This window comes from Rana temporaria, chromosome 5, assembly GCF_905171775.1.
Source record: "Rana temporaria chromosome 5, aRanTem1.1, whole genome shotgun sequence".
NCBI lineage: Eukaryota > Metazoa > Chordata > Amphibia > Anura > Ranidae > Rana > Rana temporaria.
The window spans coordinates 119,076,521-119,093,540 of NC_053493.1; the positions used below are offsets into that span (position 1 = coordinate 119,076,521).

The window sequence follows — 17,020 nt, forward strand, 5'->3', positions numbered from 1 at the left end:
ATAAAGGGGATCACTCGATCGATGCAGCGCCATAGTGAAGCACGGGGAAGCCGTGTTTACATACGGCTCTCCCCGTTCTTCAGCTCGGGGGAGCGATCGCGACGGAGCGGCTATAAACAAATAGCCGTGCCGTCGTCCCGGATCGCTCCCCGAGGGAACCCACAGCCGCGTGTAGTGGGGGGGGGGTCCCGATCGGACTCCCGACCCACGTCTAGGCAGGGACGTACAGGTACGCCAATGTGCCTGTACGTGCCATTCTGCCGACGTATATGTACATGCGGCGGTCGGGAAGTGGTTTACATTGTTGTCTATGCCGAAAGCTGCCTGAAAAAAAGGGTCCGGGAATTGTTTTGAGCTTCAGGCGTACGGCGTTTCGGCGTGGAGATGTGAACCATCTCCATAGACATCAATGTTAAATCACCCCTCCAGCGGCACGAGCGTCAGGCGTAAATACGCCAAGGTGTGAATGCAAGATTCGCCAAGATTTAACAAGAACAAGTTTAAAGCTACAACATAGGAATGTAGGGACACTGGGCAAATGAGACACGTTGGAAGTCCCTGCAATCATCGAAGAATGTCCCCTATTTTCTATACAACAGTAGCAAATCTTTTACGGAGACTGCACCAGAATGTATGGTTACCATAGCCGGAAAAAAGGATTATGATGTCTAGAGCAATCAAGACAATGACATCATTTATAATTTTCTATACATTTACACAAGTAGTTAGCCCAACATTGGGCAACTACACTCTAGTTCCATGTTTGTATTATCAATGTGGTACTGTCTGTTTTTTTTTTTTTCAGAGAATAGGTGCAGGAACTCCCCCTTTCGGAGTCATCCCTTTTCTCTGCCCCTGCGAGCACCATTCCTTGGTTCCACCCCCTACCCACCCTCCTATTACTGCCCTTTTAGCGAATACAGAACCAAGTATCATTTTGTGGTGATAAGTAATTAGTACTAATGATAACAAAAAAAAAACATTAAAATAGATCCCCTGCAGTCAGTAACAATAGAGCCCCCTCCAGCAACAATAGTAGATCTCTCCTAGCAATAACTGACCCCCCGGCAATATGAGACCCACCCCCAGGAACAACAGGTAGCCCACCAGCAACAATAGACCCCCTCCTGCAAAAATAGATTCCCCTCTAGCTCAAATAGGTCCCCCAACAGCCAGCATCAACAGACCCTGCAGCACATCCCATCACCTCTTACCATTACATACAGTACGCTCCTGCTGGAAAAAAACCTGGGTACCATTATTGCATCATTGGTGCAGTTTCTAGCAAAATTCTACCTCCAAAGGGATCAATGGTAACCTATGTAAACGTATGTAAGGCTCATACACGCTTTACAATCTGCCTGTACAATCAACTTTAGATTTACCAAAACTATGTAATATGAGGACCTACATACACTATACAATTAAAGTGGTTGTAAACCCCTTTAACCTACAGGTAAGCCTAGATTAAGGCATACCTGTAGGTGCAACAACTATCTCCCAAATCTAATCATGCATGCCGTAGACAAAGGCGCAGGCTCACTGAAAGTGCAGTTTTGTCAATGCCATTATCAGGGTTAATGGCGAGATTTTGCAAATGCGTGGGGACCTACTGTGCGCATGCGCGGGAGTGACGTCATCGCCGATCCGGCCAATCACAGCGCCGGAGTGGCGATAACAGGAAGAAGATGCAAGGAGACATGGCGGCGGAGGGGAACGAGGAGGACTTCGGGGGCTTCGATCTCAGATAAGTGCCACATAATTAGCTAGTATGCTATGCATACTAGCTCATTATGTCTTTCTCTTGCAGGTTATTTTTACTTTAATTTGACTTCCTCTTTAATGTGTCCAATCAGGCAGGGCATTGTATTACATCCTTGGTTGTAGATCTAAAGGAGATTGTACAATCAAAATATAACATGTGTGGTAGGCCTTAAACGTATACAACGCAATAACATGGTAAAGTGCTGAGCAAACTGCTGCTATGTAAATCCTGCATAATAATGCTCATCTAAGGCACACCACACTGCAACTTCACAACATGAAACATGCACTATATGTACGTAAAAATGTATTAAGAATTAAAAACTCAGAAGTACCTCTAAAACAACGACTGTCAGAAAGGGTTCCAGGTGCCAGTCTTGAAGCATCGCTTGGACTTGTGGAGACATACCAAGAAGAGCACAGTTGGTGACTACTGCGATAATACCCATAGTTTCAAACGCCAGCTAAAAGGAAACAAATAATGACAAATGATGTCTAATATTAATTCCAGTGATAATGCATAATGAGAGCAAACTTGTCCCCTGCCCCATCCTACAACACAATGCATGGGGCCTGTACAACCTACCAGCTGACCTGGGTGTTGTCATGTGAGAAATATGCATATGGTTTTGCAAAAAGGGCCATTCTGTTGATTTTGTTCTAGAACTTAAATGTACAGTGCTCAAAATCATTTTCCAATATTTTTGAATGGCCTATGGATGGTGCTGCTGTTCAAGGGTTTTGGGAATAAAACTTGTTATTGGCTAACATCAATTTATTATGTCTCTCGGACTGATTAACCCAACACATTTGCATTTAATCCGTAAGAAAAACATCGCTAAATGTGTATTGAGCTGTACACTGTACAGAGTATCTCTCTTTATTGTGTATGGAAAACACTATTGTGAATGACAGTTTGCAGACGTAGAGCCTACAGTCAGAGGTTGTATGTTTTATTTCACATGCCTCCATAGGTCAAGTGTGAATCTCCACTGACTCATCTCTAGATAAAGGGACATAGAGATCAAATGTGTCTTAGGTGAACATATCTGCATGCTATAACACAAACATAACAAGAAAGCGCACCAGTCTAGTGCAAAACTGTCAAACGCTTTTAATAAATTATAAAAAGAAAATCTGATGTATTCCTAAAAGGAGGACAATTGTCACAGGCAAAACACCACCAGATGTATGTCCATCAGATAGGGCACAGCGAATGCGTTGAGCGTCATTCCCTTTTCCTCTGCGCCAACTTGAGCCCATATGCTGCAACATTTATATATAGATTATGGATAAGCCCAGCTTTACCTACCTTAAAGAAGGAGGAAGGGTTAACAGTCAACAGACTCAACCCTCACAAGGATTAACCCTCAACAGAGAACCATCCTGGACCTCAACACAAAAGGCTACAGTAAGGCACAGTGCCAGAGACTCCCAAGTAGGATCACCTACTTTGCTTCAATTAATTACTGTATTTATTGGCGTATAACACTCACTTTTTTACCCTGAAAATAGAGGGTAAACTGTGCCTGCGTGTTATACGCTCTTAAAGTTAGGGTGAGTGTTATACGCCGATAAATACGGTATCTAGAGTCCAATTTCAATAAAATGCAAAAAAGAGTAAAACTCCACCTCCCAATATATATTATTTATTATAATTATTAATTCAAAGCTTTAATTTTATTGATTCAGATTCACTTTTTTTATTTTGACTTTCTATTCTGGTATCCATACAATAAAATCAAGGAAAATCTAAAATGTTATAGCTGCCATCACAACAGGAGCAAAGAGAACTCTCCTAACAGGATGCCTGTTCCAAGGATAACTGCCAGAAAAGCAATATCCTCTCACTTCCTGTTGCATCCTGGTCAGGAAGTGTAGTAAAATCTCCACAATGGAAATTCAGACGGCTAATAACACCTAACAATGGTTCTAAATCCTCCACACAAGTTTTAGCTGGAGTTCTAGTTTAAGTTCATCTCAAAATACTATTAAGCACCATAGAAGAAAATGAATACGAACCATCCATACTCCAATGCTGGAAGAAGGATCTGAAAATGGACGCTTAAAGACACGGCATATTTTTAATGCATCTGTGTACACTTCAGAAACATTGTTCAGGACAACTAATATGGCGGCTGCAGGAAACACACATGAGAAGAGGCTGACGTAACCATACAGCAAGAATAATTCCAAATAGTCATCAAATGTTCCCTAGGAAAAAAAGTAAAAAATGTCAAAATATGATAAAAGTTACACACATTCTGAACAGATACTTGTTTTATTGTGCCACATTTCAACCCTTGATCTATGCAAAAAAAAAAAAAAAAAGAAGTTTTGCCTATAGTTCTACTTTAATCTCTGTTTGTATATATTTTTTAATAAAACATATTAACAAAAAAAAAACACGAGGAAAAGTTATGGGCCCGATCACAGGGCACTTGTTTAACCTAGTGCCCCTGCTGCATTTTCTTGCTTCCGAAAGCTGCTTTTAGTGTGCAAAATACATGTTCATACTGTACATCTAATAAATAAGGCTATCCTGGGGTGGATAATGAGTAATAGGGCTGCTGAATTGCATACCCTTTTAAGAGAAAAAGCTGCCCCAATCCCTACCCAGGGCTGGTCCCATTAAAAAGCCAAAAGGTCTTGTTTATTTACTTTCAAGATATTTTGTTTATGTAATCCAATTAATTATTGTTTTAAAGTCTCATTAACAAACAGTCCTGGATAATGACAAATTAATACAAAATAAGTACTTAAAGTGGAGGTTCACCCGGAAATGTTAGATTCATGCTCATTTTGTCAAGGGGAATCGGGTATTTTTTTTAAAAACGAAGCAGTACTTACCGTTTTAGAGAGCGATCTTCTCCGCCGCTTCCGGGTATGGGCTGCGGGACTGGGCGTTCCTATTTGATTGACAGTCTTCCGACAGGCTTCCGACGGTCGCATCTATCGTGTCACGATTTTCCGAAAGTAGCCGGACGTTGGTGCGCAGGCGCCGTATAGAGCCGCACCGACGTTCGGCTTCTTTCGGCTACTCGTGACGCGATGTATGCGACCGTCGGAAGCCTGTCGGAAGACTGTTAATCAAATAGGAACGCCCAGTCCCGAAGACCATACCCGGAAGCGGCGGAGAAGATCGCTCTCTAAAACGGTAAGTACTGCTTAGTTTTTAAAAAAAACTACCCGATTCCCCTAGACAAAATGAGCATGAATCTAATGTTAAAAAAAAAAACATTTGGGTGAACTCCCGCTTTAACATTTACAAAAAAATAATATATATGGAGAAGTACAACCCTATTTAGGCTCCACTAATCAAGCCACCGACCCGGGGAGGGACATCCGCGGAGTAGAAGCATTCTCGATCCCCGGCACCCCTAAAGGGATCATACTGTGCCGGTGAAGAGAACCCCCCCACCCCTCCAATAACCCTAACCCCGCCCGAGAAGGTAATTTTGCCATGTATATCTAGCTAAATAGGTGAAAGCCTGAAATAAATGTATCTATAACTTATAGAATAACAAAAACACAAGGGATACATTTTCCCTAGTGTCATTTCCAGGTATCCCCAGAGCAGGGGATAGCAAAAAAGAAGTAGAGAAAGGGATAGGAACAGAAAAGGAAAAAAAAAAAAAGGATGCGTATATCTATCTTAAAGCTGTGGCAGGGTGTTAGCAGATGAGACATCCTTAGAAATCGAAATCCCTACATATTTAGCCCAGGGATCCCAGATTCTTTCAAACTGTAGGGGCGTGTCATTTAAAGAGGAAGTAAACCCTCTTAAAAAAAATCTTTAAAAAAAAAAACCTGCAAGAAAAGGCATAATGGAGCTAGTGTGCATAGCATACTAGCTCATTATGTATCACTTACCTGAGCTCGAAGCCCCTGCAGCAGTGCTCGTTCCTCTCCTTCATCGCCTCCATCTTTCCCCGAGTGTCTTCCTCGTATCACGGCTCCGGCACTGTGATTGGCCAGAGCCGCGATGACGTCACTCCTGCGCATGCCGCCACTAAAGGCATAAATCGCTGTTAGTAGCGGCACGCTTAGTGCGCCTGCGCCGTAGACATCGGTGCATGTGTTTTGGAACGATCTCCTAAACCGTGCAGGTTTAGGAGATATTTCTTGCACCTACAGGTAAGCCTTAATCTAGGCTTACTTGTAGGTCTAAGTCGTCTGTAAGGGTTTACAACCACTTCAGGATGCTGACCAATTTTTCTTGGGCCATTGTCCAAGATATTTTTCTTCTAACTTCCGATAAAAAAAGGCTTGGGTTTCTTCCAAGCTTCAGCCACTGTGAGCTTGACTCCTGTGAGTATGAAGTGTATCAGTTTGTGTGTGTACTTGGAAACGAGAGGTATATGGGCATTTAGCAGAGCTACATAAATGGACCTAGGGACTTGACAACCAGTCACCTTAAATATTATGTTAAAGACTTTGCTCCAGAAGGGATGGATCCTAGTACATCCCCACCAAATATGAACCACTGACCCTAATAGTTAACATCTGAAACAAGTTGGATCCGCGGTTGGGTAAATGACTGCAAGTTTAGTGAAGGTCAAATACCACCTAGTTAGAACCTTAATATTAGCTTTCATCAGGGAAACATTAAGAATTCCCCTGAAAGACTTTGAGCAGGCTTTATGCCAGGTCTCCAGATCCCAGCTAAATTGTAGATCATTTTCCCAAGCCTCCATTTAAGAAGATTTTACTGTAGGGCGAGTGAGAGACGAGTAAATCACAGAAATGCCTCCCTTTTGTTCCATGGCTTATTCACACCATATCTCAAATTTTGTGAATTAGAGCGGAAGCGGTCTGTCCTTCCAAATTTGCTCTAAGAATTTAAAATGAGATCATAGCGCGTTCTTTCAGAGTCTGGGAGTTTCAGTTTTTTGACGCAATAGTTAAGAATTATGGGCTTCCCAGATCTAAAGAAATGTCCTATAAAAGGTATAGTCCCTTGCCCATCCACCATTGAAATGTTTTTCTATCTAAGCCTGGAGGGAAGTCTGAATTGTTAAATAAATGTGTTAGAGGCCATCCTGTGGAAAAAGGTCATTTTTTTTGCTGCAAGTCATCAACAGAGATCACATGGCAAAATGCCAGTTTTTTTTTGGTGATGTGGGTAGCAAAGGATAGGCTGGAACAGTATTTTTACCAGGAAAATAAAGTATTTTCATCAGTTGTTTTATATTTCTCCATCCACTAAAACTATTAACATAGCGTATAATTTCAATATAGATATGCTTTATTACAAGTGGATGCAGAGAATGGCATTTATATAAAGAGGCTCTAACAGCAATGGACACATTTCATATCACATCTCCAGTGACCTGAATTAAATCCACACAGTACATCAATGCAATATGTACAGGGTCAAAAAATAAATAAAAAATCAGATGCAGAACTGTAGGGCATAACACTGCAATCCAGTCCTGGCAGCAGTTTGATGCAGTACAGATGGCGTTCAAAAAGAAAAAAGTCAATCATCTATCTTCCACCCAACTGAAGTATCTAAGTATAGGAGACTCAGTGGCTAGATCAAAATCAAAGCCATATGAAAACATGTCAGCTGTATAATCTTAAGATGAAAAAAAAAAAAAAATTAAGATAATGAAAATCGTTGGCAATTGCCTTACTTCTGCCACCATATTACTGGTGTACAGACTATAGATAATGTAAACAATTTCTTATTGTGGCATGGAAAGCTATTCTTCATCAGTGGATTTACCCCAAACCCCCACCACTTCTGTTGATAGCTAAATTATCTTGTGTTTTCTGTTTGAAATGGGTGGAGGCCTCTTTAAGTAAAGACTCACAGATCCTACATTTCTTTAAAGCCCTGTACACACGATCGGATATCTGGTGGAACCTAATCCGATGGATTTTTTCGTCGGATATCCGATGAAGCCGACTTTCATCAGTCAAAAATCCGACCGTGCCCGTACGCAGTGACATAAAACACTATGACGTCATGAGAAAAATTAAGTTCAATGCTTCCGAGCATGCGTCGACTTGATTCTGAGCATGCATGGATTTTTAGACGATGGACTTCCACACAGAGGATCTTTTTTTTATCCATAGGATTTTATCCATAGGAAAATTTTAAAAACGTGTTCTATTTTTTTTACCGATAGAAAACAAACCGATGGGGCCCACACACGATCGGTTTGTCCAATGAAAACGGTCCGTTTTCATCAGACAAACCGATCTTGTGTACAGGGCTTAAGGCTCAGGAATATTTTATTCAAACTGTGCCCTTAGGTACTCAACAATCTATAGTACAATGTTTTCAATACATCCAGTGGTACCAAGCTGGATTTTATTTGTACAATAAAGACATAATTTTAAGGAGTGCGGCAGTCCAGGATCTTCTTCTATCCAACCACGAGTTGCAGGAAAGAAATTAGCTTGATTCCCCCATCAACACAGAAATAGATAGAAGGGACTATTGGCTTGTGATACGGTTAGCCTCCTGGCTCCCTGCTTCTGGTCCTGCCTGATCACTGCTAGTATATTGCAGTCCTTGCCTGGCACCTGGATAACTCTTTGAATTGGACCTCAGATTGTTAACTAGACTTTGCTTGCTTGCTTCCTTCCTGCCCTGACATTGGACTGTCCAAGGATTCTGCTACCAGCCGTTGTCTACCACCTGACCAGCCTCGGAACTGCAGCAAAATTGCATTCTTGAAACGGGTAAAAAGTAAAGTTCTGCACTATGGACGGAAGGTGTTAGCTGTAGCCTCCACGAATGACAACTACGGACAGGTGAATGGCAAATGTGTGTAAATAAAAAAAATCCTATAACCTATTGGTCCAGGAGCCTAAGGGAAGAACTACCACTCCAGGCTTACTTTATATGCGGTTGTCCCATTACCACAAGGTAGGAACGGCCACCTACACTTAAGTGCATTGTTACACAAAGAAGAGATCCATATCGCTCCAGCACTTTGTACCACTTGCACACTGGAATGCTTTAATTGCACAGAAAAGGAATGATTTACTGTTGCCTGTTCACAACCTGATTGTGAACACTTTTGGACTTTATATATCATTATTACACTTGGCATTTGCTCTGATCACAGTTTGTTTACAAGGATTATATACACTTTGCACAAGAAGTTTATTTGTTTATTTATTTCCTATTTTGCACGCTGCATTGTGGAGTTTTCACTTATTTTTGCTTATTTGCACAGTTCATTTGTTTATTTTGCACTTCATTTTGTACGATTGTACCAGTTGTACCCAGTGCACATGTATAAACATTTATGCACGTTGCACTCATAACTCTGGATTATCGTTTTTTTATTTCATATTTATTAGTTTAGCATATATGCACTTCTATATATGAGCTTTTATGTTAGGAGTCTATACTCATTCTGTACTTTAGCCTAGTGGCACTGTATCCATTGGGAATAGTGCAGCACCAACCCCTACTTTATCATATTGTTTATGGGTATGGTCTGACCCATCTTTCGGTGCTTGCAGCAGTTCCACTTTTTCAGTTCCCTGTTCACACTTGGTAGCACAGGAATAATCTTTAATCGATCAACTTGGTACATTCAGCCTGCCCATTAATAGTTGGAATCTTGGCCGGTTCCTGTTGAACCGGCCGAGATTCTAACCATCTATGGCCGGCCTTGTCAACTTTATTCTCGATAAAGAGCAACATAACTAAATGATAAAAGAGAGAGAGAGAGAGAGAGAAAGAGAGAGAGAGAGAGAGAAAGAGAAAGAGAAAGAGAAAGAGAAAGAGAAAGAGAAAGAGAAAGAGAAAGAGAAAGAGAAAGAGAAAGAGAAAGAGAAAGAGAAAGAGAAAGAGAAAGAGAGAAAAAGAGAGAGAGAGAGAGAGAGAGAGAGAGAGAGAGAGAGAGAGAGAGAGAGAGAGAGAGAGAGAGAGAGAGAGAGAGAGAGAGAGAGAGAGAAAGAACCAAGATATCTGCATCACAATGTATTTACACCGCCGAGGCTCCACGTGCGGTTATACTAATACTCACCAAATAAGTGTACATATCTTTTTCTAGGTAAATTTGCTCCAATAAAGTGTACTTAGAGGCTGAATTCAGTGATTTTGCTTTTTCGGCCAATTGTCTGTTAGTTCTCTTCTGCATCCAGTATGGAAGAAATGTCTCAAAAATCTGATTAAAGAACTGAGAGACCAGCAGCAAGCAGACCAGACTCTGCAGAGAAAACAAATAAGTAATATAGTAAGAAATAAAACAGATGTAGAACAATGTATAAATAATGTAATTTTTCTGCTTGTAGGATAGACTTGAACTGTTTTTATATTAGTCTCTAACATTATAGTAATGGTTCCCCAAGATGTGTTATGTAATGGCTGAACACGCAAGACAGCATTACCAGGATAGATTGTGAGCTTTGCTTAGCAATTAGTTTAACAATCCTCATACTTACATAAGCAGTAATACGCCATCATATACAGTGCTCAGCATAAATGAGTATTCCATCTAGCTTCACAAAAACTCCAATGAAGCACGAGTTATAGCACAACCACCATTAACAGTCCATATGCTGTGTGTGAGCAATTACACACTCGTTCTCTAGAAATGAAAATAGAAGAATAAAGGTCCATGCATTCCCAACACTGGGTTTTGTACGATTCTCCAAATCCAACCAGTGATGAATTAGTATCTTCTATACCGTCACCAATGCACCATGTGAGCACCCCTTTGTGAATCTACTCACCAAAGGCAAGTGTATATTGAATGTATAACCTCTCAATCTGCAAGCATCAGCTCATCCTTGCCGGGAAATGTTGAATATGGTGGCTCAAACATGTAAACTTACAAAGGGGAAGCTTTCCTTAGTGTAAAATTGTTTTTTCAGAAAGCCCACAAACCCCCCGCTTACAAGGTATGCTTACAAGATAATAATTAAAAACGGCATGTCTCTCATAGCTTTGCATCAATCTCACCCACGGTCATAGTTCAAACAACCCATTTGTTGTGATGAGTCCCGGGATGACGCTCAGCTAGATTGACAAATTAGTCGCGTGGTCACGCTTGGCGCGTTTCGTCATTGCAGTCATTATGGTCATTACTGGTTGGATTTGGACAATCATACAATGCCCGGGGGTTGGGAATGCATGGACTTTATTCTTCTATTTTCATTTCCAGAGAATGAGTGTGGAATTGCTCACGCACATCATATGGACTGTTAATAGTGGTCGTGCTATAACTCATGCTTCATAGGAGTTTTTGTGACGCTAGATAGTTTTACATACTGCAGTATATGAAATATCATACCTTTGAATATACACAGATATTCATAACAAGCGCTGTTAATGTTTAGATTTTAATTTAGGCAGCATTTTTTAATATTTGTTTTATAATAGCGGCTAGAGTGCAATCAATCTTTATATCTGATTGAGCGCTGGGATTAGGGGCACTTTGTGACTCTGATATGTTATCATATAAATGAGTACACCCCAAAAATGTGTCAGAAACCTTTACTTACCTTTTAGAATTAAGGTTTTCTATGGGAATCTATACTACAAAATACTCCCACAAATGTGAGCCATTGATTGTGACCAAGATTTGTTAATTTTCACACACAAAAAAAGTATTTTTCCTAACAAATTCATTCAAAACCATGTTGCAAAAATGAATATACCCCCAAAAACGTCTACTGAGAAGGGATACATTTTAGACAACAAAATCCTAAAAAAATTAAACTACAGGTGATTGTAATTATTCATTAAAAAGGTGCCCAGCAGACAGTTAATTATAAAAGGGCGTTACTTACAAAGAAAACCCCTTCCCATGTCATGCTGTCAGCAATGACACCACATGGAAGAGAAATGTCACAAGGCCTGAGAGAGAAAATAATTTCTTTACACAAGAAAGGTGAAGGCTATAAGTAGATCAGCAAAGCTTTACTTATCAGTCAGAATAATGGAGCAAAAGTGATACAAAAATTTAACAAAGATGGGACTGCAACTATCTCACAGAGATGTCCAAGTCATCCACGGAAGTTAGCACCTCGACAATAGCATCTTCTGATGAGAAGGGTTGAAAAAATAAAAATAAAAAATCGGCATGCAAGTTCACTGCAGTCCGCTAAAGAAGTAGAAATCCAAACTGGAGTGATTGTTTCCCATGACACAATTGCATAGGAATGGCATGCATGGGTTTCATCCCAGAATGAAGCCTCTCCTAAAGCCCATGCACAAAAAAGCCTGCCTAGAATTTGCCAGGGCACATGCTGAAAAAGAAGATGACTACAGGGACTCTGTACTCTGGAGCGATGAGACCAAGATAAATGTTTTTGGAACTGATGGCTTCAAAACTGTATGGCGTCACAAAGGTGAGGAATACAAAGAAAAATGCATGGTGCCTACAGCGAAACATGGTGGTGGCAGTGTCCTTCTGTGGGGCTGCATATGTGCTGCTGGTGTTGGGAGCTGCATTTCATTGATGGTATCATCATCTCACAGGTGTACTGCTCTATATTGAAAGAGAAGATGCTACCCATCACTCTGTGCCCTTGGTCATTGTGCACTTTTCCAACATGCCAATGATCCAAACACACCACCTAAGGCCACTGTTGTATTTCTGAAGAAGAACAGGGTGAAAGTGATTCAGTGGCCAAGTATGTCTCCTGATCTGAACCCAATCAGGGAACACCTATGGGGAATTCTAAAGAGACAAGTTGAGCATCACTCTCCATCCAGCATCCAGGCTCTTAAAGAGGTTGTTCTTGAAGAATGGAAAAAAACGTTGCAATATGTTGTCAACTTGTTCATTCCATGCCTGGAAGAATTGGTGCTGTCCTTGCAAATCATGGAAGTCATACAAAATACTAGATGTAGTAGTTTTTGTTGTGGGGTGTAATTATTTTTGCACCAACTAATTTGAGTAAAACTGAAAATTTTGTGATCCAAGTTATATTATTAACCAAACTTTGATGCAATGAGCTAAACAAATGTAAAACTCGGTTTTGTCAAAATTTGGGAAATGGTTTTGTGTTCATTGAGATATTGATTAAAATCTTCCTTTTCAAAAGGGGTGTACTCATTTATGCTGAGCACTGTATATTCAACCTTATATTGGTAATAAACCCAAAAGCAAGCATTTATTATATTGCAGCTTACCAATTCTTAGATTCGATAGCTGCATTTGTTTTTGTTTAAAGGGGTTGTAAAGGTAAAACATTTTTTTCCTAAATAGCTTGCTTTACCTTAGTACAGTCCTCCTTCACTTACCTCATCCTTCGATTTTGCTTTTAAATGTCCTTATTTCTTCAGAGAAATCCTCACTTCCTGTTCTTCTGTCTGTAACTACACACAGTAATGCGATACTTTCTCCCTGGTGTGGAGAAAGCCTCTTGAGGGAGCGAGCAGGAGTGTCAGGACACCCACTAACACACAGCTCCTTTCTCTATCTGCAAAGTAGATAGCGTCCTGACCCTCCTGCTCGCCCCCTCCCTCCTCAAGAGGCTTTCTCCACATCAGGGAGAAAGTGTCACATTACTGTGTGGAGTTACAGACAGAAGAACAGGAAGTAAGGATTTCTCAGAAGAAATAAGGACATTTAAAAGCAAAATCGAAGGATGAGGTAAGTGAAGGAGGACTGCTATTTAGGGGATTTTTTTTTACCTTTACAACCCCTTTAAGGCTTTCTTTCTTCTATTTTCTTATTACCTGGTGATCTAGCTAGTAAGTTTGTGTTTTTCAACAGAACAAGCTGTCCTACAGATGTAGCAGTTAGAGGGTTGTGACAAACCATTTAACAGTGACAGGGGTGCTTATAAACAAAGAAATTTTATTTATCCATATAAAAAACTTTTAGGCTACATTTACACCGGCGATTAAGGGCGGTGTATACTGAATCTTTGGTTTACAGCTGCAGATGAGAGCGCTGTGCCCTATTCACGCTAATGACAGTACACCGGAGGCCACAGCTATCCGTAGCCTGTGGTGATCGCTATGCGTAGAGACACAAATAGCTGGTGCGGCGACTGGTGACCTGTCATTATAGTGAGCTGCCCCTAGCCGCTCTCATCTGTAGCTGTAAAGTAAACTAAAGATTGCAGTTGCTGCCATTCGCACCGTCCTTAATCGCCAGTATGAATGTAGCATAAGGCTGGAGACATGCTGCAGAGAACTGTTAGAGACTGGAGGAATGTTACAAAAGACTGCACTGGGGATGCACTTGACATCTTTTCTGCCATGGTGCTATGTGCTGGGTGTCCAATGTGCCCTGTGCCCTTAGGAAGAAGTGGGCTCCTTCTAGGCTCACTTCCACTGTGGAAGCTCTCAAAATTTAGAGTAAGGCTCCATTCACACCTAGGCAGACAAATTTGCGGCGTTTTGTCGCCGCAAATCGCGGTACAAATAGCGGCGTTTTGACCCCCATCAATGGAGATGCTTCCCATCTGCCAGCCGAACGCCGCCTGGAAAAAAAGGTCCGGGACCTTTTTTCAGGCGGCAGGCATCCGGCGTTCGGCGTGGAGATGTGAACCATCTCCATAGAGGGACATGTGTTTTCATCCCTCTGGCGGCAGCGGCGTAGCACTACAGGCGTTAAAACGCCTAGATGTGAATGGGGGCTAAGGACTACAGAAAATAATGGGGCGTTTCATGGGGCTCTGCAGCTTACATAGCTTATACTGTTAGACAGGATCATTTGGTTGGTTGCAGGCTGGTTGGTAAGTTGAGCTGGGAATTTCTTTGGTTTTATTACGCATGCGTTGCCCTTCCATGTGCCATTACAGCCCCTTTACAAATGCTCTTATTACTGGCTGCAGGGTCCCGAGAGGGTCACTATATGTACCAAAGGCCCACATTTGGCCTTGGACAGCAGGTTGACCATCAGGGGTGTAATACAATACACACACCAGCCTTAATGTACAAAGGCTTAATTACAGGGACATTCAAATTATAAAGAAACTAATGTCTATAGGGATCTAGCTTGTAAATATCAGGGTAAAAATTTGCAGAAGCTGTGGAGTTCAGATTAAAAATACTCACTGGTCCTCTGGATTACAAACAATGTGCATCTACTATGTATGTATGTATGTATGTATGTGTATATATATATATATATATATATATATATATATATATGAACACGCAATACACATAGATGGCATGAGTATATATGTAATGAAATTATGAATTGTAACACTATCTATGGAAATGTATAGAGAAGCAGGAGTGCTGTAGTGACAAGAAATCATTCCATTAGGATCTAAACTGTGTGCATGCTCGCAGTGTGAAGTCTATGTAAACAGCCCCCTCTAGTGTTTCTCTGGCAAGACAAAATATACATCTGTATTGGTCATACTCTGCCTTATACATAAATAAGTAAAGTTTTAGGTGAACCTTTGGATACAGAAATAAGGAAACTGACTCAATTGTATTTTTTTAAAATTTGCTGGATCCAGGGCTGTCATCACAACCCTAACTTCAATACCTTCAAGTCAAATCTGAGAATTCTGCACTCCTGTCATATATAATGTAAAAAAAAAGTACGTTTTGACCTCTCTATATGCAGTGAGGTCCTACATTCTGGTGAGTGTTCATTTGAACTTCCGTCTGATAGTGGTGACCTCCAGGGGTGTCAAACTGGTGGCCCTCCAGCTGATGTGGAACTACAAGTCCTGTCATGCCTCTGCCCATGAGAGTCATCCTTGTAACTGTCAGCCTTGCAATGCCTCATGGAACTTGTTGGCTCACACAGCGGATACGCAAAGATGCACATATATTACGTTTGGTTTGCCTTCTTTGTTTTGAGGCCAGAATTCCTGGCGAGTGGTAGAAATTCACTTCTATCGAATGGTGGTCGAATGGTGGTTTAATCTGAAAATCATTCAAAGAACTGCTCTGACTCTCTGAAACAGGGTGCGAGTCCCAGACATCTGCCACTGGGAGTGTCGGCATGGGAGGAAACTTGGGATCCCCATGACCAAGCTCTGAGGGCAGAGCGAAATAAATTACGTCGGCGTATCTATTGATACGCCGCGTAAATTCTAGCATGCGCCGGCGTATCTTCTTTCTGTATTCAGAAAGCAAGATACGCCGAAATTTGGCTAAGACACGACTGACGTAAGTCTCTTACGCCGTCGTATCTTAGTTGCATATTTACGTTGGCCGTTAGGTGGCGCTTCCGGAGATTTACGCATAGAATATGCAAATTAGGTAGATACGCCGATTCAGAAACCTATGTCCGCCCAGCGCATTTTTTTAAGTTGTTTACGTAAAGGCTTTTTCCGGCGTAAAGTTACCCCTGCTATATGAGGCGTAGCCAATGTTAAGTATGGACGTCGGGCCAGCGTCGAATTTTGCGTCGTTTACCTAAGTCGTTCGCGAATAGGGCTTTGCTTAAGTTACGTTCACATCTAAACCAATAAGGCTTTGCGGCGTAATTTGGAGCATGCGCACTGGGATACGTCCACGCCGTTCGTACAAAACGTAATTTACGTGGGGTCACACTGAATTACCATAAAACACGCCCACATCTTCCTATTTTGAATTAGGTGGGCTTACGCCGGCTCTCATACGCTACGCCGCCGTAACTTAGGGCGCAGGTTCTTTCTGAATACAGAACCTGCCTCACTAGGTTACGGCGGCGTAGCGTATCCGAGATACGCTACGCCCGCACAAAGTAACGCCGGGCTTTCTGAATCCGGGCCTCTGTTCTTTAGATTAGTCTTAGTTGAATAGAAAGGGTCTTTAAAGTTAGTGTTTAGGGTCTGAAATACTGGAAAGTTAATTTTAAGCATTTGTCTCCAATACCAGTTGACGCCTTCCTAGAGAAAAGCGGCAGGCAGGAGCCAGTAGTGTGACATCAGGATGCACGGACCATGCTGCAGGTGGCTGTGCTGAAATTATATGGTTTGCCTAAACACAAGTGATTACTCTGTAAGTGCAAGTCAGGTTTTATTACATTTTGGCTTTAAATGGTAATGCACTATTGCTTTTAACTCCAAACATTCAGTGAGTCAAGAGCCTGAGTTCACCTTGAAGTCCCAGAGAGTGGTCTGCAAGGAGCTGTGGTTTTCCAACCCAGATATCTAACATGCGCATATGATCCTTTGGGATCTATGGGTCTGGTAAGAGGCCATCCTTTCTCTAAGGGCACGGGGAGGAGGCGGAGCTTTGTTAGAGTGGACAGAGCGGACGGCATGGACGGCACGGACTTCCTATACACACAGCACAAGTCATTTTTTCAAGTAAGGTTAAAACAGAACTTTAACTGCCTGAATACTTATTCCTCCTGTGCATGCACCCTGG

The 17,020-nt window shown here is 41.5% G+C and overlaps 1 protein-coding gene across 1 annotated transcript in view; it reads right to left on the minus strand.

Moving 5' to 3' along the window:
• The window catches only part of ANO10 (anoctamin 10), a 118,606-nt gene that overhangs the window by 56,989 nt on the left and 44,597 nt on the right, over nt 1-17,020 (minus strand). The window contains exons 9-11 of the mRNA XM_040353068.1: nt 9,762-9,944; nt 3,787-3,978; nt 2,100-2,228 (exon numbers count right to left, since the gene is read on the minus strand). Of these exons, the coding sequence (XP_040209002.1) occupies nt 2,100-2,228; nt 3,787-3,978; nt 9,762-9,944 (504 nt within the window). The remainder of the gene's footprint in view (nt 1-2,099; nt 2,229-3,786; nt 3,979-9,761; nt 9,945-17,020) is intronic.